At 46.9% G+C, this 26,188-nt stretch overlaps 2 protein-coding genes across 7 annotated transcripts in view; one reads left to right on the top strand and one right to left on the bottom strand.

The window, feature by feature from the left end:
- Nucleotides 1-23,836, bottom strand: part of ARID3B (AT-rich interaction domain 3B) — a 36,722-nt gene extending 12,886 nt beyond the window's left edge. The window contains exons 1-4 of one of the 4 annotated variants that reach the window (XM_055818336.1): nt 23,775-23,836; nt 20,237-20,907; nt 10,878-10,949; nt 9,220-9,292 (exon numbers count right to left, since the gene is read on the bottom strand). In XM_055818336.1, the coding sequence (XP_055674311.1) occupies nt 9,220-9,292; nt 10,878-10,949; nt 20,237-20,818 (727 nt within the window). In that variant the 5' untranslated portion in view covers nt 20,819-20,907; nt 23,775-23,836. Of the gene's footprint in view, nt 1-9,219; nt 9,293-10,877; nt 10,950-20,236; nt 20,908-23,563; nt 23,740-23,774 lie in introns of those variants that run through there. The other 3 variants (XM_055818331.1, XM_055818340.1, XM_055818326.1) reach the window with 3 other exon arrangements.
- Nucleotides 23,837-23,875: 39 nt separating this feature from the next.
- Nucleotides 23,876-25,991, top strand: LOC101924846 (actin, cytoplasmic type 5). 3 transcript variants are annotated; one of them, XM_027789525.2, is made up of 2 exons: nt 23,876-23,974; nt 24,505-25,991. In XM_027789525.2, exon 2 carries the CDS (start codon nt 24,516-24,518, stop codon nt 25,644-25,646), a length of 1,131 nt encoding a protein of 376 aa, XP_027645326.1. In that variant the 5' UTR covers nt 23,876-23,974; nt 24,505-24,515; the 3' UTR covers nt 25,647-25,991. The 3 variants fall into 3 exon arrangements, with proteins under 3 accessions (XP_027645326.1, XP_005239451.1, XP_013156255.1); XM_005239394.4 differs by having other exon boundaries at nt 23,912-23,991; XM_013300801.3 differs by having other exon boundaries at nt 23,964-23,987.
- Nucleotides 25,992-26,188: the final 197 nt, after the last annotated feature.

The following is a 26,188-nucleotide window of genomic DNA, read 5'->3' on the forward strand; positions in this document are numbered from 1 at the left end:
AGTGGGAAATAAAGGCTTAAATATATTTCCAGAGAGCCTGCTCACGGCTGGAGTAGAAACAGCACTCGGGTCTGACCTCCCCACCTCATGTTACTACCCCTCTGACACCTTCCCTTCCTGAAGTTTGCTTTTAAACAAGACCCACAGACCAAAGTGCCCTGAAATTTAATTAGTAGCTTTATAAATTAAGCTAAGACCTACAGCTTTTTTTTTTCCCCTCTCTCCTCCCTACAAAATTTCTTCATGCCAGCTGAGAAACTTTACAGCAGGGACAAAACTACTTCCATCCTTCTACCACTTGAGCATGGGGCTGCAATCGCTTCCCTCTCATGCTCTCTCATAGCACCACTCCAAGTAATGTCTCCCAGAGTGAGCAAAGAGCCATTTGGGTTTTAGACCTGGTAAATTAACTGTACTTTTCTGAGCAAGCCAGGGCACGGCATGTTTCACAGGATCTGACTGTAAAAGAGCTGAGAAGCATGGAAAAGCTGCTGTGGGAGCCCCCTCCTCCCCCAGCCCCTCACCGAGGAAAGGCAAGGCGATAAAGTCTTTATTGGAAACCCCCAGCGCTCAAACAGGAAAGGCTGAAAAACGAGTATCATGGGACGATTGGATGCTGAAGCCGAGCGGATCCTTTCACAGGCGGCTGCAAGGCTTGTCAGGGGCCATGATGGATTACTGTCATCTGGCAGCATCAGGATTAATGATCCGGAGGTCAGAGGGGAGAATTCCAGAGGGAAAGGTCAGCAGCCGGGGGCACAGCATAAGACTTGTTGCCTTTTGATGGCGAACTCATTTTACTGTACTTTCAAGCCTCTCTATTCTGCCGGCTCTCAGAAATGCTGTACATACCGTGCTTGCAAAGAGCCAGCAGCCTTGCCTGACTCAAGAAGAGGATAAGGAAGATGACTGCCTGCTCTCCTAGTTTTCTTCGTAAGCAACTTCTCTTCCTTTTAGTATAACCCCAGCTATGTAAGTACAGGCCATTCCTTCAAGAATCACCCAAAACTGGGACACACAGGCAGTCTTGTTTCTACTGGAAAAGGGGTGATGCGTAGCTGATGAGCATGGGAGACCTCAGAAAGACAAACTCCAGGGCAGGCAAACTCTGGAAGGAGAAAGAGGAATCATCCCACAGCCCAAGGGCTCCTGGTCTTCTGCAGGGAAAGCAAGCTGTAACTACAATCCAGATTTCTGGAATAGAGTTTCCCTGGAGGAAGCCTGCCTAGCTATAAACATCTCTGTCCTTCAAGGGAAATAGGCAGCCCCCTCTGCCAAGCTGTTTCCCCCTGTTCAAAAGCCTCTTCTGTTCCAGGCAGACGCAACAGAAGCCTAAAGGGCTTATATGGATAGACTTGAATGTCCCCAATGTCCCCTGTACCGGCGAGGTAGAAGGGGCAACTGTTTAATTTTCATCCTTCAAGAGCCATTTAAGAAGGGACTGAGGAAGCTGTAAACCCCAGACCATCTCTGAATGACTGATTTTACATCTATTGGCCATGAACCAGTATCTGGAGAGGGGGCACTGCCTGAGCCATCGGCACCCGCAGGCTCTGCTCCCCTGCACAACAGCCGCCCGCTCAGTGCTGGGGCTCAGCCTTTCCCCTTCTCCTAAGGGAACTAAGCTTTGGACCAACATCTTCCTCACTATCCACCCAAGCATGCTGCCCAACTTCCCCCCCCCTGTTCTTCAACCTGAAGCCCGGCTAAGACAGATCTAAGACTAAAGATGCAGACCGATGTTAAACAAGGAAAACTGCCCCTAAGACTGTTCATAACCAAATTATAGAAAATAAGCATCCCCTCATTTTGGAGGGATTTGCAAGCCTTCCACGATGGAGATCCCCTGCCAAGGGCCACTCTCTCCTCTCCTCCTGCTGAGCCATGCCCACTGCAGGGAGTTCCCCACCATCAAGCAGTCTAAGCCATGACTTGTCCTGCTTGCAAGAGACAAAGAGCAGTTAATTACACCCAGCCTGGAGCACTACTTTTTGCAATCACCTCCCTTTTTTTTTTCTTCCTAGCCAATTTACTTTTAGAAGTGTCCATTTCTTAGTAAGGAACAAAGGAGGTGAGAATCCCGAACATTATTCCACAGAGCAACATTCAGAGCGCAACAAAGTACACTCTGGAGTGAAAAATAGGCACTGTGTGTGTGCATTTTTAATCCACTATCTGTACAGGTAAGAGCTGCTCTTTCCACCTTCCACTCTAAATATGTTCAGAAGAGAAACAGTATCAGACAGCCAAAAGGAACAGGTTTTCCCCAGGAGACCGGGGAAGTCCATAGTGATTCAAAAGAATTTTGAACCAAATCTTGAAGAGGTCTTCGTGTTTATTTGAAGGGAAACTGAGTAATTACTTGGTATGAACAACCTCCTCATCTCCCAGGCTAAACAGAGGAAAATTCAGTTCAACAGCAAGTCAGCAGTGCAGAACACGAGCAAATCAACTTGAACTCTGCACTGCCCCAGTTCCTCTTGCAAGGACAAACCCTGGCTGGCTTCACACAAAGCTGCTCGTTCAGCCACCCCAGCTCCTTTGCATGAGTTTTGTGTGTTGATTTGGTTTGAGTCTGTCCCAAGCACTCAATGTTAAAATAAAAAGCTAAGGGATACAGAAAGGAAACCACCTCTCCCCTCTTCCTCCCTGTTCATGCCACAGCTGATCTAATCTCTCCCCACGCATGGCATTTCCACAGCAGGCAATCTCACCTCCCAACAGGAATGTCACCACCTGATCTGTGAGCCTGCAGACCATTAGACAACTCCTATCAAAGCAGGAGCCAGGATAGAGGGTAATTAATCATGCTCTATTTGACAGGAGGCCCACTTCTTATCTGCGCCCCTTGAAACACCATCAGTTTCTGCTTCCCTCCCCAGTAAGCAAGGCTGACAGCAGCCCCTTATCAGATTTCGGCTGCTGAACCAGCAGCAGCCTAACTGGCATCCCCTGCCCCCTTGTATTAGCCATGGCACCGGCCACGGTAACCCTCCTGCACACCCCTGTAACAGAGGTCCCACGGAGGTTTGCTCTCCTGCACCCAGCTCCAACTGTCCGGCTGCTACTGACACAGCTGGGTCTAATATATTTGCTATTACAAATTTCTTCACCAGATGGTGAACTGCCACACAACTGGTGGTGGGTTTCCATACATGTGACCTCTGAACTAAATGGGCAAACTCTTCTTCTTCAGGCAAAGAGAGGCAGAAATACTGACTGCAATGCTGATAAAGGAGGGCAGCTGGGGAAAATAAAGGTAGGTCAGGCAGGCTGAACCAAGTCAAAAATTAAAGCATCTTCATGTCAAATGGTTCCACCTTCTTCCATCCACTTGGATATCTACAGGGTCATCTCTTCAGTGCTGAGCCACCTCCACTGCTTGACTGCAGCAGTTCATTCCTCATTTGAAAAACATGCTGCTAAAATTTAGAGGGGGGGAAAGGCCAAGAACACCCATAGCAAGGAGGAAGTACCAATACAAGCAAAAGCTTGAGAAGACCAGGATTTGAGGTGCAAACATGCAGGCTTTGAGACACTGGAGAAACACATGACCATCTAACATCTCAGTCTTCAGGGGGAGCGAGGAAAACCCCCTCTGACTCCATCACTCAATTCTGTATACCCAGGAAGGGGCACCTGGGATCCAGAGATCCTCAGCTGGCAATCACTAGAGCAGAGTAGTATCAGCTGAATAAGCTACAGAAAGGTTCCTGCAAAGCAACAACAGCCAATCATTTCAAATTAACTTCTTCTGTACCCTGTCAAGTGCCAACTTGGTTCATACAGAACATTTAAGCTGCTCAAGCATTCCTCATGTTGGCTAAGTTTAAAACAAATCTCCTGTAAGCCAGAACCAAGTCAACTTGCAGTACTATTTTTCCATTAATTACAACTGCAGCTTCCAAATATGATTTTTCTTTGAAGCTAAAGCAACATTCACTCTAAAGCACTATTTTTCAGCTGCTTAAAACTAAGGGATATTAGTTATTTGAATTGCACTGGGTATTTTCCCAGAAAAATTTTTTTAAAAATCTTTCCAAAAGGTAACTTCCAGGCTTTTTCCAAATTAGAGAAAAAAGTTCTCATGTCTCTATGCCACAATGAATGTCTTGTGTATGAAAAACAAAGGGGAGCAAGTCTGGGTTTCATGGGAAGGACCTGCTGACAGCTACTTGTAAGTTATTGCAGTTTGCAAACTGGCCCAGGTAAACTCCCCCAAAATATCAACTTAAGTGCCTGGTGGAGACTTTAGTCACCTGGGACCCAAGGCTGGTGGAGCAAGACGTTCCCTGCAAGAGTTTTGTGGATGCTACAGAGAACCCTACCTCAGGTACAGGACTCTGCATCCCCAGAAGAGCCAGATTCAAGCTGTTCAGGGATCCCAAGCACCTTGCTTTGCACCTGTTTTTACCCTAGCATCACTTAGAAGTGTTTAAGTACACTGAGTAGTGCGTTCTGTTCCATGTTCTGAAAAGCTTAAACCATTTAAAGCATACAGAGGAATGTAAACCAGAATGCCAGCTCCCCCCACAACTTCAGGAAAAGTCATTCTTTCCATTCTAACAATATAAAAATAAAAAGCTAAAATATTTCACTGGTCCCCACTGCTTACCATTTGCACAAGACACTAGCCATCATTTTTCCCGACTCTAAAGTCAGTATGGTTGGCCACAGAAGAGGTTCTTTAAAGGAGGTACAGGAGGCAGAGAAGTCGCTGTGCACAAATCCAATAGTCTAACGGGGAAGAGGACTTTTCCTGGTTGGTTTGGTCCATTCCAGAGGAGATATCTGCAGTGCCTCGAGTGAGAATTTTTCCACTGCAGAATACAATCTACTATTTAGGGAAACATTTGTTGTGGCTCAGCATTAAGCAGGTAGCATGAACACAGGATGCTGAGAATTTATGTCTATTGATGTCTCAGAACTACACTGCTTAATTCAGGCACAAAAATATCTCCAGAGGATCAAAAGAAGAAACCTGCAAAACAATCAGTAGAAGAATGAAGCGTACTCCCTGAACAAACATTTCATAAACACCACTTGGCCTATAGATAAAAGAATCCATCAGTAAACGCTTTTGTCAATGCCCTGGATTTGTTGTATTTCCACATCTAAAATGTGCAGACAGAGCATACAACAGCAGGAAAACATTAAAACCACACGGTCAGACTTACAAAGCCCCTTCTATGTATATACACATAAAAAAACAGAATGGTCAAGCCATCTGGGAAAACCAAGGTCACACAGAAACCTTGAACAAAATTAGTAGAGCTGTACAATTGGAGACATTTTATGAGGTCTTCACAAAGGCAGTACTTAAAATGAACAAAACAGCTTCCCTTGAAAGGGAGCCTTTCCTAATACACCATAGCACACAGTTAGATCTCTTCCTCATCAAACCTTTTCTCGAGAGGAATGTCTTGCACGAACACAACTGATCCTTCCAGGGGATGAAACAGTCCCACTACTCCAACTCTCTCCTGACCAGCACTAGTGGAATACAATCAGCTCCATTATCAGTGGCTGCCTCAGCAGCTGTAACAGTCACACCACTGACAGTCCTTCACTATCTGGAGACAAAAAGCTGTCTAGCTACACTACCTAGTACATGCTACAGGGCTAACAGCTACATTTTTCTGCTACTCATCATCATACCTATGTCTTCTATCACACACAAAAAAGATGGAGACAAAATTTACCACCAGGGTATGTTCACAGAGTGAGAAAGACCCGAAAATTGGAAGATGTCATCACCTCTAACACTGAGCCAGACCCGAGTAAATGAACTTGCCTAGCTGGCTACATACTTTGCTGTAAGAAAATTATTTTCAGTAATACAAAAGATGGGGGAACACAAGATTACCCTGATTTACTGTGATGGATGCAGCTTTAGCCTGGGCACTTAGAAAACTGCTCCTGCCTCAAGTGTTCTCCACAGCAGGCAGAACAAATCCAGCCTCTGTGCCTGCAATGCAACCCTCTCCACAGTGCACTAGCAGAGAAGTCTCAGCCCGTGCCCTTAAAAATGCCCTGAACCACAAGCCTGCCCACAGAGCAGCTCCTCACGCTGCAGGAGGTTAAGAGCTTCTGGGAAACCAGACCCCAAGGCTCAACTTGTCACAAGACACCAGCTCAGCAACGGAGACAGAGGGAAGCCACCACTGAAGCTGCTTATCCCTGCTCAGCCTGAGGAAAGACAACCTTCGGTTTGAGACTGCAGAAGAGCTGAAAAAAACCAGGAAAGGTGGAAAGGGTGATACAGCAAGCTAGCATCGTCCCTGCTGAGCTGCGCCAGGTTGGTCCTGCCGTAGGCCTGGCTCGAAGCTAGCCCCACACGGTAATTTGCTCTCTTCGGCTGGTCTCCCCTCCTCTCCCCATCTGCCCCTTCAATCACAGCCATGGTGGGACCCATTCACCTAAACACATACAAGGAATAAAACATCCAACAAAGGAAGAGTTACAGCTTTCCTCTCATCTCCCTCTTCCATCATTATTGCCACTGAAGGGCCATTTTATCACTTGCAGCTGTGGTCATTCAGCAACAACCTGCTGTGCTCAGAGGCAGATGAGACCTGAACATTTGATCTGCATTAAGCCTGTTTCATGGCTTTACATTTCTAGGTACATTCCTAACAGCAGCACCAACAACCAAATCTTTTCATCCCTCCAGCTACTCGGTAGCTCCTGTGAAATCTGTCATTTATCTTTCACTTCGAGCTTTTTTTGGTTTGGCATCAGTTTGCAATCTGTGCCACAAATCCATCAGTCCTAAACAAGGGCCAGCACTTCTCCTGGACAACAGCAAAATCCCCATCTTTACACCAGCAATGTTTATTAGCAGAGCTGCTTTCCATTCCCTTCAGACACGAGGTGCAAATTAACCAGCCCTTCACACATACTAGCTAAGAAACACAGCACTTTGCTCTCAGGTGCAATGAGCCCTCAGTTGTCCCCATCTTTGGGGGACTCTTTCAGAACAAGGCATCTGTTCAGCCTTGTATAGTTTAAGGTGCTCATTTGGCACATAAAACGAGGGGAGAAGAAATCAGAGCCTGAATGGTATCCTATGATATTTTTGTGGTAGAAGATTCCAGATTTTTGAGAATCCCAGAATAGGACACAGTGGGCAAGTCCATCTGCTCAGTAGAAAACCAAAGTCCTGCTGTAGACAGTGCTGGGAATAGCAGGAAAAGTGGACAGTCCAGCTTCTGGGAAACCATGCCAAGTCAAAAGATTTCCTCTGCAGTTAAGACACAGCAGCTCAGATGAACGACAGAAGCTGCCTCCTATAGCTCAATGTATGCTGTTCAGCTCTCCTATCAACCTGAAGCAGCTTAGCTCCCCAGAGTCATCCTGCCTATTACTTTGGGGGTCCCAAAATACAAAGCAAGCCCACAACTGCCTCACACCCTGCAACCTAGCCAGTCCCCCAGAGCAGGGCCAAACATTTCCAGCCCCTCTAGGAGTGTGCTGTCAGTTCCCGACATCTCACCCCTGTGGGCACTGGGTTCTTGTATTTCATTTTCAGCCTTCTAGCAAGCAAGAAAACAAGGGAGTCTCCAGAAAACAAATACACTTGGAAATGCCCAGATGATTAAAAGCTAAACTCCTACAGCAACCAGCTGGTAACCAGCTCAGCCCCTGCACTGGGAACATGTCAATTATAAATAATTAAAAGGTAACAGGAAGGAGACACTGAAGTATTAAGCAGATTTCTCCCTAGGTATCTGGAGGTTTCTATTGCTGCCAATCACACCCTTCAGATTATTGTCCTGTCTTGTCAGTCATCCCAGCCCTTACATTAACATGTGAGCTCAGGTTAACATTTGCAAGTAAACTAATTAAGCCCAGTTATGCCTCTGCACATGAAAGCCAAAAATACCAGCAAAACCCTGCTCCAATTTTTCACCACCTTGGAAGCATAACCTCAAACTGCTGGAGAGTAAAAATTCACACAGGTCAGCTGTCAGCTCTAGCCAAGCCAGGAAAAATGGACACAGACATGAAGAGCAACTGCAATAGCTGCATTTTGGACAGCCTTTCCTCTGCTGGTGATCTAGGCATCCAGAGGGGGATGCATCTGAAGATGCAGGGTTCAAAAGACAACAGGAAATAAGACTCCAGCTCAAACTCAGCAAACAGATAACTTTCAAGTAGATGAGACTGAGATGTTGCATCTTTATGTGTTATTAAACTCCTGGCACAATACTGGTGGTGACACTAACAAGACCCCCTTCAAATAAGCACAGCCTGGCTTGTTTGGTCTGGCACACTCAGAGAGCATTATGCCAAAAGGGAGCAAAGGGTCCCTTTTTATGCCTGCTCTTCACACCTTCCTTCAGCAGACTCTTCAGAAACAATGAAAAGGTCTATAAGCACAATTTAACACTTTTTGTCAGGAGCATTTTTGTTGAAGAGTCTGTCTAGCCTGGCATGCTTGGCAGGGTAAAGGAATAGTGCACCACAATGGATTTACTACAGATGTTCAGAAACATGTTTTATACAATACCACATACATGTACATTTTTGTTATGCATAGTTTGCAATAAGGGAACTGAACTTTGATAACTAGCAGACAGAAAGAGGCTTGTGACATCCCAGCTGAGCTACTTCACACATGCATCACCACTCCTGTAGCAAGGAAAGCTGCAAGCTGCTGACACCACAGGGAGGAATGTGAGAAACTGCACTTCCACACTCAGTTACACAAAATTACTAAAACTGAGAGCTGACACATTGTGAATTTACAGGGAAATGTGGCTTGGTGTCTATTTTCCCAGTCCCCAGATTGCACGCCACTACTCTACGCAGGCCGTGAAGGCATTCACACTCAGCTTCCACATACCATTGAAATCAAACATATGATGTGTGATCATGCCACCTGAAGGGGAGACCAGAGAATCCCCAGTGGTACTCAGCCTTGTTTCAAAAATCCTTGGGGAAGCAGGCTGCTTGGGCTCTTCAGCACATGGACACCATCAATATTAGGTAGGAGGGTAAAGAAATAGCGTGAAGTTAAGTTACAGTGCAGAAGAGTTCTTTCATACTGCCCTCCCTATCTCCCAGGGCAAATGTTTCAAGTCTTACCACTGCTCTTCCACCTGATCTGCAAGTTCAAGGGCTGGATCTGTTCTTTCAAACTCAGGAGGGAAGAAGTCAAGCAGCAGCACCACCACTGTGCCCCATTTACCCTACTTCAAACAAGTGCTCACTCACCCCTCTTCTGCATAAAGATGAAGAGGTCATCCAGGAACTCCTTCCGTTCAGGGTCACTATCCAGTTCATAGAGCTGGGAGGAAAAAAACCCACAGAAATTAAGGCACAATCCACAATGAGACATAAAAAGTAATATTGGCTTCTTCCAATGGGTGACGTGGTGTTTGTACTGGAGGGGTGAAAGGCAGCTGCAGGCAAAGAGGCAAAACAAGGAAGGGTTCCTTGGTTTTTTGGTGACCAGGTTTGAGGACCCTCCTTAGAGTTTGCCTTGCTCAGCCCCTCTGTAACTCATGCACGCAGAGCGGAGACTGGCACCCTGAAGGGAACAGGATTCAACCCGGTTAACAGCACTGGTTACAGAGCAGGTTTGAAAGCACCTAAAAGCAAAGGGGAGAGACTATTAAGAAAAGCTGGAAAGAAAGACGAGACAACCAAAAGGAAGGTGACGGTGGTTTAGGGCAGATTAGTGGTCTGTACCTTTGAGGCACCATGGAGGTAAGCTCTGCAGCTTCTCCTAGCCCCATGATTCCCTCCTTCAGGGATTGTCACATAAGTGACAAACTCCAAGTCCCTTGAAGGAAGAGATGAAAGGACAGAGCTTTCCTGTAACTACTACTGCCTGGCAGTAAAGGCCCCTCTACAATAAGCCAAAAAGCCTTCAGTCAGGAACCATCCTGGAACCAATTTGCTGCAGAAATAGTTTTACCAAAAGGCTTAAAGCATTTAAAATGAAGTTCCATAGGCAGCTTATTCCAAAGGAGAGGCACTGTATGCTAGCGTTATCCACTGATTTTTCAGAAGGGACAGGCATGAGTGCCATCTTGCAGCTACCTCTTGAACAAGAAAAAAAATGATCTAATTTTCACCCCTCAAGAATCCTGTGAGGCCACAAAGCAACAGGCTGAAAGGGCTGGTCAGTCTCTTGCTGAGATACAGGAGGATACAGAACAAGACAGAAGACAGTGCTATACATGAAGAATTCAATTCCTTCTCTTGTTTGCATTGAGGAAGAATCCTGCATTGCTCCAGGGAATTTTTTGCTGGTTGTAGCTACTGTTGTGGAGCAGCTCAATGGAAAAGCAAAGATTCACTGGGAAATATGTATTTCAGCCTCCCCATAGGTGCTGGTAGCTACTTGGTATTCATCTAGTCCAAAAGAAGAGGAGCTTTTTGGGCTCATTTCCTATGAAGCTCTGTGCTTTCTCACACACTGAGCTCTGGGAAGAAAACACCCCAGTGTATTTGCAGAGCAATTAGCTGCACCCTTTCAGAAAGGGCCAGCTTCGTTTAAAATGAATTCCTCTGGCTGATGTGACACACAGCTGCCACATTCAAATCCATGACCACAGTGCTAATCAGGTTCAAGAAACAAAATCCTCTTCTGCAAGCTGGAGAAAGTATGACTAAGATTTTAAATGTCAAAAGTCTGGTTATTAAGTCTTTGTTCAAACTATTCCAGTGACCAAAGGCAACAAAATAGGCCCAAACCAGCCCAACAAAGTCGCAGGTTTTTAGGCACAGGGTTGCAGGACAAAGCAGTTGTCTTACAAATTCACTATAGAGGAATAGTGAGGGCTCTGTAGTCACCCTCTGAGACAGATCCAGGGAAGAATTCCTCAAAGTCACCCCCTCCCCAAAATGCCAATGATCAGACTGACCTTGGCAAAGTCTCGTGAAATTTCTCTTCCTCTGCATCCATCGCCTTCATCGCTCCAGGTCACGTTGCCATTCTGGGGAGAGAAATAAAAGCGTGAAAGGATTGCCAGGGAAAGGTTTTGTGGACAATTCCTGAAAGCCTGCAAATGTGCAGTTTTGGGCACAAACACGTGCAACATCAGCTGCTGCCTCAGATCAAGACGACTAGAAGGATGGGGGGAATTGTGCGTTTGTCACAGAACACTTTCCTGGAATCTCTGACACTCAGCCCAAAACAGGAAGTGGCATTCCACCTTCCTGGGAACTACTGCAGGTAGGGGAAGTTTTCAGCTCAGACTTCTCCCACAGAAATGTATCTCAAAAAAGTTGTCTTGACACTAGGGAAAACCATTCTAGGGAAAAGACCTCAACATCTTCAACAGCCACCTTCCTACATCTGCTAAACTGAAGCACGCTAACTCCCCTGTAGCAGGTGCTTTCCTGTGACGAGCTCCAGCAGCTACATAGAGGTGCTGCTTTTGCTCTCCACATCCATCTTTTTACCAAGTGCACATCCAAGAACCCCAGTGAAAGGTCCAGGTGTTACCCAGGCATCCTTCCTTTCTGTTCACCAGCGACACCAAACACTTGGAAACACCCTTCCGTCCTTCCCCTGGCTTGCCTAAAAACCAGCACCAGAGTATGCCAAAGAAAGGGAAATAATCCCACTGGAAAGCTGCTTGCCCACCCAGGACCCTTACTCCTGGAAGCTACTGGATGTGGATTTTCCCCACAGAAATGGAAAGCTCAGCTTTGCTGGATTAAGGTTCATTCTTCTTAGGCATTAAAAGGATTACTCTAGTTAGGCCTGTTCTACTTGGTAAGTCATCATCATGAAATGATCACCAGGGCTGGAAACCAGCAGGGACAGCCTCCAGCTGTATGGCAGGACCAGAAGGATGATCCTGAAATATGTTCAAGCATCTTTAAACCATAAAGTTCATAAAGCTCCAGCACAGCAAGTACTCCAGAGCCACTTGAGGAAAGAGCAGCCAAATCCATGCAGCAAGGTAGCTTTGACTACCCTGTTCTGATAAACACACAGCATCCTAATACAGATACAAAAGCACTGAAGATAGCAAGAGTTTTCAGCACACATCAAAAAAAGCATGCAAATTAGAGAGGTGGTCCAATATCTGAATTCTTGGAGTCATCTGGTTGTGACACATACATTGAATTAGACAGATGAATAGCTCTTGTCAAGGCTGGGCAAAGCTACATTGCCCCCTTTAAAAAACACTGGTGAGCTGCCCTAATGCCTGCTGATTTAGTTTGAGCCAGTAATTCCTGCTGGAAAGTCAATTATCCAGTGAGTCCCATCAACTGAAAGATATTTAATGGGGGATTATTGCCACTTCTGTTATGTCAGCTGTTTATTACAGCAGATCAATTCCCAGCCCTCTCTAGGAAGAGATCTGAAGACCAGTTTTGTTCACAGGAGGATTCAACTGGGTGTCCTTTGCTAGCAGAGATTAAAACCACAGGTTTTTTGCTAATTACGGTAACATCCAGCTGCTCCTAAACCCCACTGATTGTTAACTCAGATCAACAAACCTATGTGAACAGTCAGAATAAGAGACAGTCTTTTCAGAAGACGGCAGATATTTCCCATCCTCAACTTTATACACTCAGAGGCAAAATGATTTGTAGAGGGCTGAGCCACTTTCTTCCCAAGTTTGTATTTGGTTATAAATCCAGAGGGAAAAGCTGCTCGTGGTGTTAAACGTGCTTTCACAGGGAACTTTGGTCAGGCTGAGAGCTTATTCTGCTGCATTTGAGGACAGGGACAGGAAAGAGATGAGAGCTTAAAGGAGACAATTCTCTACTGCCAGTGGGTTTGAACTTTGTAAAGTTTCCAGGAACAAAACTTTCCATGGGATTAAAGACAAGTTACTTGTTCTATTTGAAGAACAAGGGTAATTAGAAAAGAATGACAAGATTAAGGATTGATACAGAGAGTAAGCAGAATATATGCACGCCACTTCCCATACCTATATCCTGAGATGCTCAAGAGCACAGAAGTAATGCTCCTCCACACATCACTAGTGAAAAGGAGCTTAAAGCTAGCCGATGCCATCAGTGTTTTGCCATATGTCCAGAAAATTGGCAGAGATTGATATAACCTGGCATGACATGGAGTGATCTGAGGTGAGAGACAGTGGACAGTATTAGCATTTCCTCCTGCAATAGCTGGAAAGGTTTAAAGCCAGTTACCACTTCGTACATTAAGCTATCAGAAGAGATAAGGGGAGTGCTCCTCATCCACCTCAGGGCAAGCAGCAGCTGCAGTGGTGTAAATCAGCAAGGGTGCACCGAAACACCACATGGGCTGTGGAGACATGAGGACAGAGCACAGGTTTGTTTTGGGTAGCAGGGTTAGCAAAATCTCAGGCTAGCATGAAATGTCAGCTCAGCAGCCAGGGAATAAAGCCTTATTTATTCAGAGAGCCGAGTACAAGCACCGACAGGCACTTTCCCAGGCCTCAGCTTTGATCTTGAGGGACTATTCTGCTCACCAAAACCTTTGGGTCCACACCAAGGCTACAACCAAAGATACCAAACATTGGCAGTGGTCATAACAGTGACTCAAGCACAACGGGAACAGGTAAATTAGTAAAGAGCCCCATGAAGCTACTGAAGCAAGAGGTGCTCCATAATGCAGAATAAACTACATTTTGCACAGCAAGAGCGCTCAGCGGGAGCTTTGGTATCAAGCTTCCTTTCCATTCCTCCTAGGAAAACAAAGTTACCCTATGCTGAGAAGCCCTCCTCCATATGAACAGCAGGAACCTGAGAAATCAATATATCCTCACAAATCATTAAAAGACCTTTGTATAAGTCAGGCAATAGTGGCAGGAAGGAAAAAACACTGTTCAGAGAGGCAGGTCATCCTCTGGGGAGAGTCCTGCCTCTCCCTCTACCCGCCTGTATGGAGGGAATTTGCTGATGTTTGACAAACGGCCCTTGCATTATCGTGGGCAAGAATTTATCTGGTTTCTTGCAGAAAAAGGTGGCAGAAGTGGCACTGGCTGTGCCTGAGCCCCTGATGCAAAGCTTGAGTGGGAAGGCAGGTGTTGGGAAGGGCTGGCCACCTTCACGAGCTGCTGGCAGAGCCAGGGAGCCTTCCCTGCACTGCAGACACCATCAGAGCCCCCCCAGACCGCCCCCTCCCCAAGAGGCTGTGGGCCCGGCTTCAGAAGCAATTATATCTGGACCTATTTTAGGATTACTCCCTAACCACCTGGAATATCTTATTAGAGGGAAGCTCAGATGTCCAGAGCAATTTTGGTTTCCAATCCCACATTCAAAAGCCAGAGTTAACCCTGAGTTGCCAAGCGGACAGAAAAGGAGATGACAAACTTTCCTGCTTCATCCAGCCCATTCTTTTGCGGACAAAAACCTTACCAGCTGCCTCAACCCCTCCCTGCAGGACACCTACCTCTCAAATATTACCATCTCACATGTCTGTCCCAGAGATCAGAACTAAATCAAAACTCTGCTCAGTAAAAAAAAAAGTATTAAGGCAAACAGAACAGCAGTAAATCATCTCTTCCTCCAGTTTTGCCTGCACAAATTACAGTTAGTGTGCAAACAGAGACAGTGATGAGAAACTGGAAATGCTCCTTTTCCAGGTCATTCCCTTCTCCCCCACCCAGTTCCATACAGCTGTTTGAGAGGGGCTCAGCTAAAGCCTGAGGAGGTTTTGCCAGAGTACAAAGTTGTATTAAGATGGCAAACTAACAGGAGAGAAGCCACTAAAGCTTTAATATGTAAAAGAAAAGAGAAAAAAACCTTCTGGCATGAAACTCAATCATTCTGCGCCTCTGTACTGCAGACCTGCAGTTTTGACAGAGGGTTCAGGCCAGAAATCTGCTGAAATACCCGCTTAGGGACAAGGCTAAATGTTGCAGTGAAAAAGTGAGCCCCTCCCCTACCCCATGGGTTAACTGAAAGCACCGAGTCAATGAAAAGGTACAGGGGCAGCAATTTCAGGATTATCAGAGAATCCACAGAAATTCCTTTTGTGGGTAGAGTTAAGCCTTAGGAAGTGAAACAGATGCTATTATAAAGAAAACTGTTGTACTACAAAATGCTGATAAGATCAGGACTACTGCCCTGAGCTGCAAGTTCTCAAGCATGGAGAACCAAGTTATAATTACTGCATGCACAAGCTGCCTGGTAAAGCTCTGCTGAAATTGGAATAAACCCTTCCCAGTCTTACTAATAACAGAGCTCAATTCAATATCTACAAGCTTCAAAGACAGGTTTTGAAAACATTTTAGTGATTTCAGGAATGGCAGGGAGGATGGGGAAGGAAAGAAAAAGAATGGACTGAAGTTAACAGATTAATTACCTTTTTTATTAAGTTTCTTTTATGTGCTCCCACGACCTAGTGACTGCAGCACTAACACAATTCTTTGCAAAACAGGAATACGCTTCCTTATCCTTAAGGAAAAGTTGGACTCTTTGTGAATGACTCCTATTCACAAATACTCAGAGGAATTAACTAAAACGTAAGTGACAAGAAGATTTGTTCAGTGCTATATGGCTGTGGGAAGAGAAATTCTCACTGCCACATGAGAGTCTCAGATTTACCCTGAAGTGAGAAAAACAGAAGTGTAAGAATACAACACATTCGAGCTCTTTCCACCTCCTGTCTCCAGTGTTAGCTAGAATGTCTCTGAATTGGCACTGAAGGAGACAAGCTGCAACTCTACCTACAGATAAATTTAGCACCCGAACAAATCCTAAAAAGAGCCACATCTTCCCCAAGATAGAAATGAGCTCCTCGCTCTGCTCCTTGGCCCTGCCTCCACACGCAGCACAGGCACCGCAGAGCAACGCAGCCTTGACAAAGCCTGTGGAACTGCCTCGAGATGCAGATCTGGGGGCACTCTCTGACGTCTAATACAAGGTGTTTGTAGGTTGCTGCCTACGGTCGTTATCACAAGAGGTTTCTTGGTTCTCCTCCCCATACGTTATTTGGTATATTAAACAAAAAGGTGACTTTGTTGCTCCAGCCACTAATGCTGCGCTGCAGATCACTATGAACACCGAGCTACGTGCTATGACAGAAGCAGACTGTCACAGGGATGAAGACTTCATCAAAACAAACCTAAACCATGAATTTCAAGAGAAGCAGCAATGGGCAGTTTAGGACTTAAAAGCTTCTTACAGAAAACAGCTTTCAGGAAAAGAGAAATCAAGTATTTAATGTTAGCTATTAATAAAGAATTCCCTTCCCACTAAATCATGAAAAGAAAAATATCCGGTGACCCACATAAGGAAATAAAATTCCAACCCTTGAATTGGGGCCTGGATATCTGAAATAACTTGGAGGTAAAAAAATGCACCGTGTGAAATGCAACTTTTGTATTCCTGGGACCTTCACCCCCTCTGGATTAATGAGTATCTCCTGAGCAATACCTCAATACACACACCACTTGAGGCACATACTTAAAGGTTATGGAATCTCAGCCACTCATTCCTAGACCCTAGAGCAAAAGCAAAGTAATTATTTTAAGCTGACTTATCTTAATAAACACCATGACCTTTGTAAAAGTTTAGGTCAGGATTTTCAGGAGTGACTGGTGATTTCTGAGAATCTAACATGAGACATCCCCAAAACCCAGACCACAACCCACTCTCTGCAAGTCAGACAGCTGCTGTATGGACACTTACCTTGCTGCACTTAAGGAGGCATTAAGTATCAGCTGATGCCTGAAAACCTCAACTTTATTTTTACATTCCACCAAGGAATACACATACTAACGTGCATGCTGTAGTAAAAGACTGACAAAATTGCTCATGCTACTGCTGCAGAACCAGCTTCGAGTGGAAAAGGAGCAAGCAGCACCAGCAAGCCCGTGGGCTGCGGTCCTGTCCTGCGCCTCCTGCACGGCTCTCCCCGGTAACCAGAGCCAGCGCCAAGCAATGCGAGAACCCACAGGACAAGGACCCACACCCAACCATCTGCTAAAAGCAACATTTTCACTTGCGGAATTAAAAACTCATTTTTCTTCAGAGACAGGCAGCCCACAACGCCCTTCTCTGGGACGGCTGCGGGAGCCTTTGGCTGTCGGAGCCGTGACAGATTTGCAGGGGATTCGAGCAAGTCCGAGGAGCGAGCGAGCTGAGCACCACCCCCCCCTCCCCGGCTCTTCTTTCGAGACTGCAACTCCCGGACAAGCAACTCCACTCCCTCGTTGTTTTGTGCTGACAGGATTCCCACCGCCCCCGTGTCATAAGCTGAGCCAGCTCTTTTGTCTGCCGGCTTGTTCTACAATTATTTACTTGGCTGTCCAGGACTGAACAGAATGGGGCTTCATCATCTTGCTGGTAGTTTCCACCTTTCTGCCATCTTCACACCACATACCTTCCAGGCAACCTTAGCCTTACACTTTCAAGATACATTTTTCTCCAAGGGTGTCACTTTCAGAAAAACAATCCACACTTGAAAGAATAGAAGTGACTTTTTCTCCCCTCTTCCCCAAGCAACAGCCATTACGCATACCAGAAATACTCCCAGAGCAGAGTGAGCTGGAAGCAGCGTACACAGACTGGTTATTAGCCTCCATCTCAACAGAAGCTAAAAAAAGACAAGTTCAGGAATCATTTCGAAAACAAACTGGAGAACACAGGCACTTCTCCATTTGATCCTGGTTCTTCTGCCTAACACAACCATTTTAGACAAAGACAAAAAATAAAGATACTGGGCTTTTTTTAAGTATGCCTTTCAAATGAAAAATTTCAAGCAAGGCTCACACTGGAGCAGCGTTACCACTTAGCATACAGAATTATGTGAACAGTCCACAGCTGCACACACATTTCTTCCCCCTTTGCTGTCATGCCAGCTAACAGTTCTTGCCTGCCTGCCCCGGTTTATTCCTACATCCGTGCAGCTCCCCCGCTCACCAGCTCTGAACTGCTATACCGCAGTTAAATTTTTACTCCCTGGTATGCAGACTCCACTGGTGAATGCAAACAAGTTGATCTGCAATATTTACCCTACTCAAGGTGAATATACTGCACCAGCCTCACTAATATGAGGCACTTCAATACGGCCTTTTGAGCACAGCATAGCACCCTAATAACGTTGTTCACCAGCAGGACTACAAATCCATGCCGTGCCTCACTGGGGCAGACCATCTAGCCCACTACTCCACCTCTAATGACAGCACAAGGAGACGCTATTTCAGGACAACATGTGAACCTGCCCACTTTCTGCCATATGTTCCCACCACCCAGGACTGCTGTAGCATAGCACATCCTTGATATTCCCTTACAAGCCATCCTGAACTTCATGTCCATGAATTTCTCCAATTCCTTTCTTTGCTGCTGTACTATTTGCTTCCCCAGCAGCAAAACAGATTAACACAGCAGCAAGAGAGTTGTTCTTTTAGTTTTACTTCCTGGTGAAGCTTTGTGCACTTTGGTTTCCAGAGTAAGTTGGCCTGAAATGAGGCTAAGCTGCAACCTAGTACCAAAATACTTGATTACTACCAAAATGGGCCAAAGTAACTGGATCAGTATTAGGGCACAGTATGCCAATTATAAACCAGTATTTTTAATTTTTTATTTGCTATTCCACATCTGCTACAAACAGATCTGGCACACTTATGCTCATCTGTCTTCCCAGAGCAGGGCAAATGACCTAGGAATCAAGCCTATTAATTCAGGAAGATTCACAGGACTCTCACAAGACCAGCAAGTGTTGGGAAGAAGCACAACAACATCCTTGTTCACACTGGTTGAGCTAGAAATGAAAACAGCCAAGGACTAAGTTTATTGGGTTTTTTAAGACAGTGATCCCCCTGACACCAGAGACCTGCCTACTATTCTCCACCCAGAGACCTGAAAGAGGAAGGTTTTGCCACTCCAGTAAATTCTGAAGCAATTTCTCTAGTGACTGTCCCCTGACCAACATAACCACCTAAATTCCCTATAGCAGCTTGAGTAACACTTTTTTCAACCTAACTGAAAAGCACAGAGGAAACAGCAGCAACCAGTTGCCTGCCGCATCCCATGCGCCAGGGCTGCTTTGCCAGTATGCTTTATAGCACCAAGAGTACAACTGCCATTCACCTGCCAACTTACAGGAGTTCTTGCCACATGCATCAGTGTAGAAACAGCAAACTGGCACCAGTTTACACAAACAGCTGGGTAGGAGCCTACAGGCATGCTGAATGGAATGGAAGAAACAAAGCTTGCTGAGCTTTAGCAGTTCCTCCTCAAACGGCTGCCTGTAACAGCATAAAACAAATAGCTGCATGCATGCAACCAACAGCTACAGGGAGAGCCTGCCCTGAGCACCCACAGCAAACTTTCCAACACCAATGGCTCACCAGCCACCACAAAGCAGCTCCAGCTTTTTTACTTCATCGGGTTTGCAGGAGACAAGGAAGAAGAGCATTCTTGTTTTGTCCATACAAGGCTTCTTAGCTCAAACAACTATTTGAAGCAAAACCTAACCCTCAAGACATTCAGGCTAACATTTGTAGAAAAGGACAATTAAGTAAAATTTTTTTCTTCATTTAAACCATACAGTCCTTTGCCTTAGATACACATCAATTCTGTAAATGTCTCAAAGTCTGCTCAAGTTAGCTCTGAAACAAAACAGCAGAAGTGCTACATGAACTGAAATATCCACTTACAACAAAAAAGAATTCTTGATCCTCTGGCATTTATGTACAAGGAGTTATAATTCTTCATTCAAACACAGAATTAACCTCCTACCAAAACCAAGCTGTACCAAGCTAGCTTCTTCCTTCCCACACATGAAATATCAAGTGCCTCTGCTTACTCACAGGATCAGTGACAGGACACACACTCTTCCCTGCCTGCCCACATCACCAACCAGAAATCCAGCCAAAGTCACAGCATCCCAGAGGTCTTACACAAAGGGGTTATAGATATCGTACGTGAAATAACTTGGGTGAGACATTAGCAGGCAAGTGTCTGCACCAAAAATAAATATAACACCAGCATGTTCCATTCTGAATGGCACAGCAGCAGTGAGATAGAAGATAAACAAGCCAAAGATCACTCCCTCCCCAACAAAGGATCTGACAGACTGGCATTTCTATATCTTTAGCTGGAAATCTGTATCCGTAAAGCAAATCAAGTTCCTATGAAATTTCTTTATAAAAGAATAAACCTGGAAGAATACACCAGGGAAGCATTGTTCTGCATGTGCCCAGTTCTCACACTCTTTCCAAAGCACTTGCAAACAGCCAGTGCTTGTAACAGGACACTGGGCTGAAGAAACCCTCGCTCTGACTGAATATGGTCATTTTTACTCAGAAGTAATGTTAACACTAACCTGTTTGAGCTGCTCATCCAACCGCCAGTTCTGGCGTCCAGACGGGGAACCCGAATACGGTTGCTTAGTAGTGTCTTTACCCTGTTCTTCTTTGCCCTGCTGTCCCCGCTGGTGCCCTGAAGCTGGAAGAGGATTAGAGGTAGAGGCCACTCTTTGGTTGTGATGGGCAACTTTGGGAGCATGAAAGTATTTCAGAGCAGAGCAGGTTTCCTTTCCAGTCACATCACCGCCATCCTCAAGATCACCACCTTCCAAACCCCCTTCTTCCTCCTCCTCCTCTTCATCTTCCTCCTCTTCATCCTCCTCTTCCTCTTCTGGCTCTGAATTCATGCTGCTCTGATCAAATGCCCGCGTAGCTCCGGCTGCAGGTGGGCCTCTGGCCAAGGGACCAACAGCAGAGCCGCCTGAAGCCCTGCCAGATGTGGCTGCTAGGACAGCCTGCTGCACAGCCAGCTGCTGAGTGTAGAGCAGCTGGGCTTCTCTCATCTGCCTCTGCTGTCTCTCCCTGGAATCCATCTGCAGAGGCGTTTGCTGCTTCTGCTGCTGCTTCTGCAGCTGCTCGACCACAGCTTCCAGCTTCATCCCGCAGTTTGCATGGCTGGGAAAAGAGGGGGGCGTTTTTGACTTTATCTAGCAGGGTTCAAGCCCCGACCTTGGGAGATTGGCAGAATCTGAAAGATAGACAAATATTTGTCTGTATGAATATAAAATGCTTTCATCTTTTCCCCAGGAAGAGGATAAATAGAGTGCAAAGCCAATACTCTTTCCTGTGCAGGAGACCGTGAAACAATCAGCTTCATGTTTAACAGCCTCAGGCTCAAACTTGCATTCAATTTTCAGACTGTTTAATTGTATTTTCAAGCTGAACACATTTGCTATAACCTCAGTTTCATATACCCCAAATACAGCATCTGAAATGCCTTTGTCCACAGTCCCAGCAGTTCATTTTTTGTCAGAAGCCTTCCATGCTTCCTAAATAATTACTTTTGAAATGTTAGGTTTAACATCCAGGGTTTGGTGCTTCTGAAAATACTACCTTAAAAGGAGATAGCTGGGATGATAAGCTTGACCATATTTCTATTAAAAAACGGGCAGGAATTTATCGCACACCAGTTAGTTATGAATTCTTTAATGCTTTATTTATGTTACTAATTCTTTGCACTTTATATATCTTTCTTAAAAAACCCCAACTATATTTAGCCATTATTCTTCCCAAGGAGATTGAGATGAGAGATCAGCAGAGATCGCTGTAGCCTGAAATGGACTGCTGAGCACAGAGCAATTCCTGTCTCTGGTTCCCAGAGTTGCCAGCCCATCTCAAGCCCTGGCCCCCCTTTGATTTTCCCAGCCGAAGGACCCGAGAGCTTCCCTAGCTCTCCATTTTGACCTGCAGCAAGCCCATGCTGAGCCAGCACTAGCCTCCTCTTGAGCAAAGACCAACAGAACAGACCACAGCTCTGATCTAGAGTAAATCCTAGAAAGACGACTACACCTTTAATCCCCAACCATTAAAATCAACATGTGTATTTTGGACTTTGTGTCACCAACTGGACCTGCTGACAAAGACTGCCCTTCTCGGGTGTTTTTTTGATGTAAAAAGATGCTTAAACAGATCCCACTTGCTGCTCTTCAAGGTTCATTGATAACAAAATACAGTCAGCTTGGAGAAACAAAGGAAAGGCCAACTACAAACAAGCTACAGTCTCCTGGCCACCTCCCACCACCCTGTTTACAACCAGCACTGTGCTATTCAAGCCACACACTTGAAAAAAAGACTATTTTGCTAATAGACATTCTCAAGACACAGTTCCCTTCTAAAACAAGAAATAACCTACCAGATACCAGTTTTAAAAGTGAAATACAACTTACAGCATCCCTACCACACTCCAAGTCTTCTCGTAAGGTGGTCAGACCACTTCTCTTGTACAGTGCCCACCAGCTACGATGCCCAACTCATTTCCACTCACAAACTCTTTCCTGCACTAAGTAACAGCCCATCACCAAAATGAAAAGCCTGGCTGGTGCATTTGCATTTTTATCAAGCAGGCAGCAGCATAGCTTTAGCTTGCAAATGAAACAATATAAAGTGGATTAGTGGTTTGAATGTCAGGAGCAATAACGCATTACCTGGCAGCTGAAAAGAGTCTTAAGACTCGCTGGGAAAGCACAATACACCATCTGGCCTAGCTCCACACATACTCCTCCAATAAAACAACAATGAACTGGTGCGGGTGTTGCAACAGCAACCATAAACCAGGCTAGAGAGCCTCCAGCCCACACCTTGCTGGATATTGTTGCACCTGAGGCACGGTGAGGTGTCACCTCTCCTGCCTGGGAGGAGGTGTGCAGTTAATACACTCGGGTGTATTAACTGCCTCGGGTACACTAACAATAATAAATGACCTGATACTGGGATAACGTGCTGTGCAAACACACCTCAGGTGCAGCAACACCCTGGTATGCGGCGCCCGCGTATTTCCTGGAGTTCAGGTACAATAGCATGTGACAGGTTACGGCAGGATTTATGTGCGACTGCTGAGGGTTTTCACCAGAGCCCAGCACAAACCTCACAAGCCTCTAAAAAAGATGATTTCTGGATACAGGAAAGATGCCCACATCAAGTATCGGTGTTACTGCAGAGAGACGGCCAACTTTGCAGGGAGTTTTAAGTCAACAAGGAGATGCATTGCTCACAGAAAACAATTAAGCTACAGTATCAGGATAAAGTTAAAGATAACAATCACAACTAGACTAATAACATTAAACCACTCCAGGGTTCCACATTCATTTTACCCCTCAGCATGGGTATTTGCTTACTTCTTGTGCCTCTCCCAGCCAAGGCAGCAAAGGGATTCGGTTTAACCTTCAGACCCTCAGCACCAGCCTTTGTGTGGCCGAGTCCCTGGGAGAACCCCTTAAATCAAAAAGCCCCCGGATCACCGTTTGTAACTAGCCCCGTTGGCATCCTAACGGGCAAACGCCCTCCGCGCCGGGGAGAGGTTTGCCAAGGGAAAACCACCTGAAAGAGTTAACGCGTGAGGTGAGGAGCCGAGGCCAGCCTGCCCCCCAGCCCGGGGGGCTGAGCTCTGCAGCGGCGGTAAACAACTCCACAACCACCCCCCGCACCCCTCCCGGTTTCACCGGAGGCCTCCCCGCCCCATAACCCCCGCACCCCCCCCCCAAGGGGGGAGTCCCCGAAGAAGGGCGGCTGCCCCCCGGCCCCAAACCGGCCCTGCTTGCCGGTGAGCTTCAGCCAGCCCCCCTCCCATAGCGGCCCCCGCTGCAGGCCTGGCCCCCAGAGCGGTGCCACCCTCCAACCGTACCCACCGCAAACTCCCCCCCCCCCGGGGCAAACGGGGCCGTTACCTCCCGCGGGCCCCGGGAGCGGGTCGCTGCCGGCCCGTGCGCGGCCGCCTCAGCTCCGCCCGCGGCACTGCCTCTTTCCGCCCCCCCCTCCCCACCCCGCGCCGCCCCTCCTCGGCCCAGCCGGAAACGGGGCGGCGGAGGCGGTGCCCAGTAACGGAAGCGCCCGCCTTACTTCCGGATACGGCCCCGGTGACGGAAGACGAACCGCCACCGCCCCGCGCCCGGAAGCGGCTTAAGAGGAGGAAAGGGCGGGATTGCGCAGAGGCCGGGAGCCAATTAAATACCGAAGCAAGAAGCGGCTTCCGGTTCCGGGGGGATAAAAGGGCGCGCGCGGGGCTGGGCTGGCACTCGCTGAGGAGGAGCTGCCGTGGGGTGGGGAGCGCGTGTAGGTGAGGGCTGAGGCGGCTGTTTCCCTGGGGGCGGGCTCGGGGGGCCCCGCTGCCTGCTTGGGCCTCAGTGGTGGGGAGGGGCTGCCCTGTGTTGGGGCTTTTCTTTGTTCCTTTCAGGTTTGTGGTGAAAATGTATGGAGATCTGTAGGGGGGGATCTGTATCGGGCCATCCCCGCTGGTTGGTACCTGCTGGTCCCTGGGGAGGGAGTGGGAACGGTCAGTGCTTATCTTTTCTGGGGCTGTGTGTGTATATATCTGTATGCTTTCGGGGAATAAATAGGTATCATGTCTCACTGGTGTCTTCCCCACTCAGCCCCAGAGGGCTCTCTGGGACAACCTTTCAAGATGCCTCAATATCCTTTCTCCCCTTAAATCCCTCATGTTGCTGTTGGAGCTCCCTAGCCTATTAAATCATTTCAGGTGTATAGTGTGTAGGGGCAGGTTTCAGGGCTCTGTGATGTTCTTGCTCTGTTCTGGCACTCTGTGATATCTTTGTGTCCATACTTGCTTCAGGCCTGGTCAGCATGGCGGATGAAGAGATTGCTGCCCTTGTTGTGGACAATGGCTCTGGCATGTGCAAGGCAGGTTTTGCAGGGGATGATGCCCCCCGTGCAGTCTTTCCCTCCATTGTGGGGCGTCCCCGGCATCAGGGTGTCATGGTGGGCATGGGGCAGAAGGACAGCTATGTGGGGGATGAAGCCCAGAGCAAGAGGGGCATCCTCACTCTGAAGTATCCCATTGAGCATGGCATCGTCACCAACTGGGATGACATGGAGAAGATATGGCACCATACCTTCTACAATGAGCTGCGTGTTGCCCCAGAGGAGCACCCTGTCCTGCTCACTGAGGCCCCCCTGAACCCTAAGGCCAACCGGGAGAAGATGACCCAGATCATGTTTGAGACCTTCAACACCCCAGCTATGTACGTAGCCATCCAGGCTGTGCTGTCCCTCTATGCCTCTGGCCGCACCACCGGTATAGTCATGGACTCTGGGGATGGTGTCACCCACACTGTGCCCATCTATGAAGGCTATGCGCTGCCCCATGCTATCCTGCGTCTAGACTTGGCTGGCCGTGACCTGACCGACTACCTCATGAAGATCCTCACGGAGCGGGGCTACAGCTTCACCACCACAGCTGAGAGAGAGATTGTGCGGGACATCAAGGAGAAGCTCTGCTATGTTGCTCTGGACTTTGAGCAGGAGATGGCCACAGCTGCCTCTTCCTCCTCCCTGGAGAAAAGCTATGAGCTGCCTGATGGGCAGGTGATCACTATTGGGAATGAGCGTTTCCGATGCCCTGAGGCCATATTCCAGCCCTCTTTCCTGGGCATGGAGTCCTGCGGCATCCACGAGACCACTTTCAATTCAATCATGAAGTGTGATGTGGACATCAGGAAGGACCTGTATGCCAACACTGTGCTGTCTGGGGGTACCACCATGTACCCTGGTATTGCTGACAGAATGCAGAAGGAAATCACGGCCCTGGCACCCAGCACCATGAAGATAAAGATTATCGCCCCACCGGAGCGTAAATACTCTGTCTGGATTGGTGGCTCCATCCTGGCATCTCTCTCCACCTTCCAGCAGATGTGGATCAGCAAGCAGGAGTATGATGAGTCTGGCCCTTCCATTGTCCATCGCAAGTGCTTCTAAGAGGGACTGCTGGCAGTCACCTGAGGGCTGTCCTTGCCAGGATGCGTGCTGGGGCACCCTCCTCCTTCCACGTTGGACCAGGATTGTTCGACTGTTATTTCATGTTTTAACTAATATGTTGAGGTACTGAGTAGTGACATGTGCATTTTAATGGCCTGTTAGGCTGTAGTTCTTTGGCTGGCTAGCTGCTCCTCCTCATGGCGCTCTGGGGCTTGAAAATAGATGGAGGGTTGTTCACTTCTCTGATGTAACACTGGTAGGATGACACTAAAGTTAGACTTGTCACCTTTAGATTTGTCACAACTGACTCCTTTGTAGGAAAACAAATAAACTTCTTAAGCTTAAAAAACTGTAAGAGGTTATCTTGCTTTCTTTCAGCATGGGCTCTCTATCTTCTTGCTACAAGGAATTATTGTGCAGTACATGATTTTGGTGCAAACATAGCTTGTAGCTGCCTGCTGCTTAATACTTGGAAAACAAAACTGGGGGGAAATGCTATACAAATCATGTAATGGCACCTTTTAAAGCTGCCCTGTGCAGTG

Source organism: Falco peregrinus, chromosome 1 (assembly GCF_023634155.1).
Source record: "Falco peregrinus isolate bFalPer1 chromosome 1, bFalPer1.pri, whole genome shotgun sequence".
NCBI classification, from domain to species: Eukaryota; Metazoa; Chordata; class Aves; order Falconiformes; family Falconidae; genus Falco; species Falco peregrinus.

What these genes read in the sequence shown, in the direction of transcription:
- LOC101924846 (XM_027789525.2), top strand. Translation starts at nt 24,516, where the DNA reads ATGGCGGATGAAGAGATTGCTGCCCTTGTTGTGGACAATGGCTCTGGC.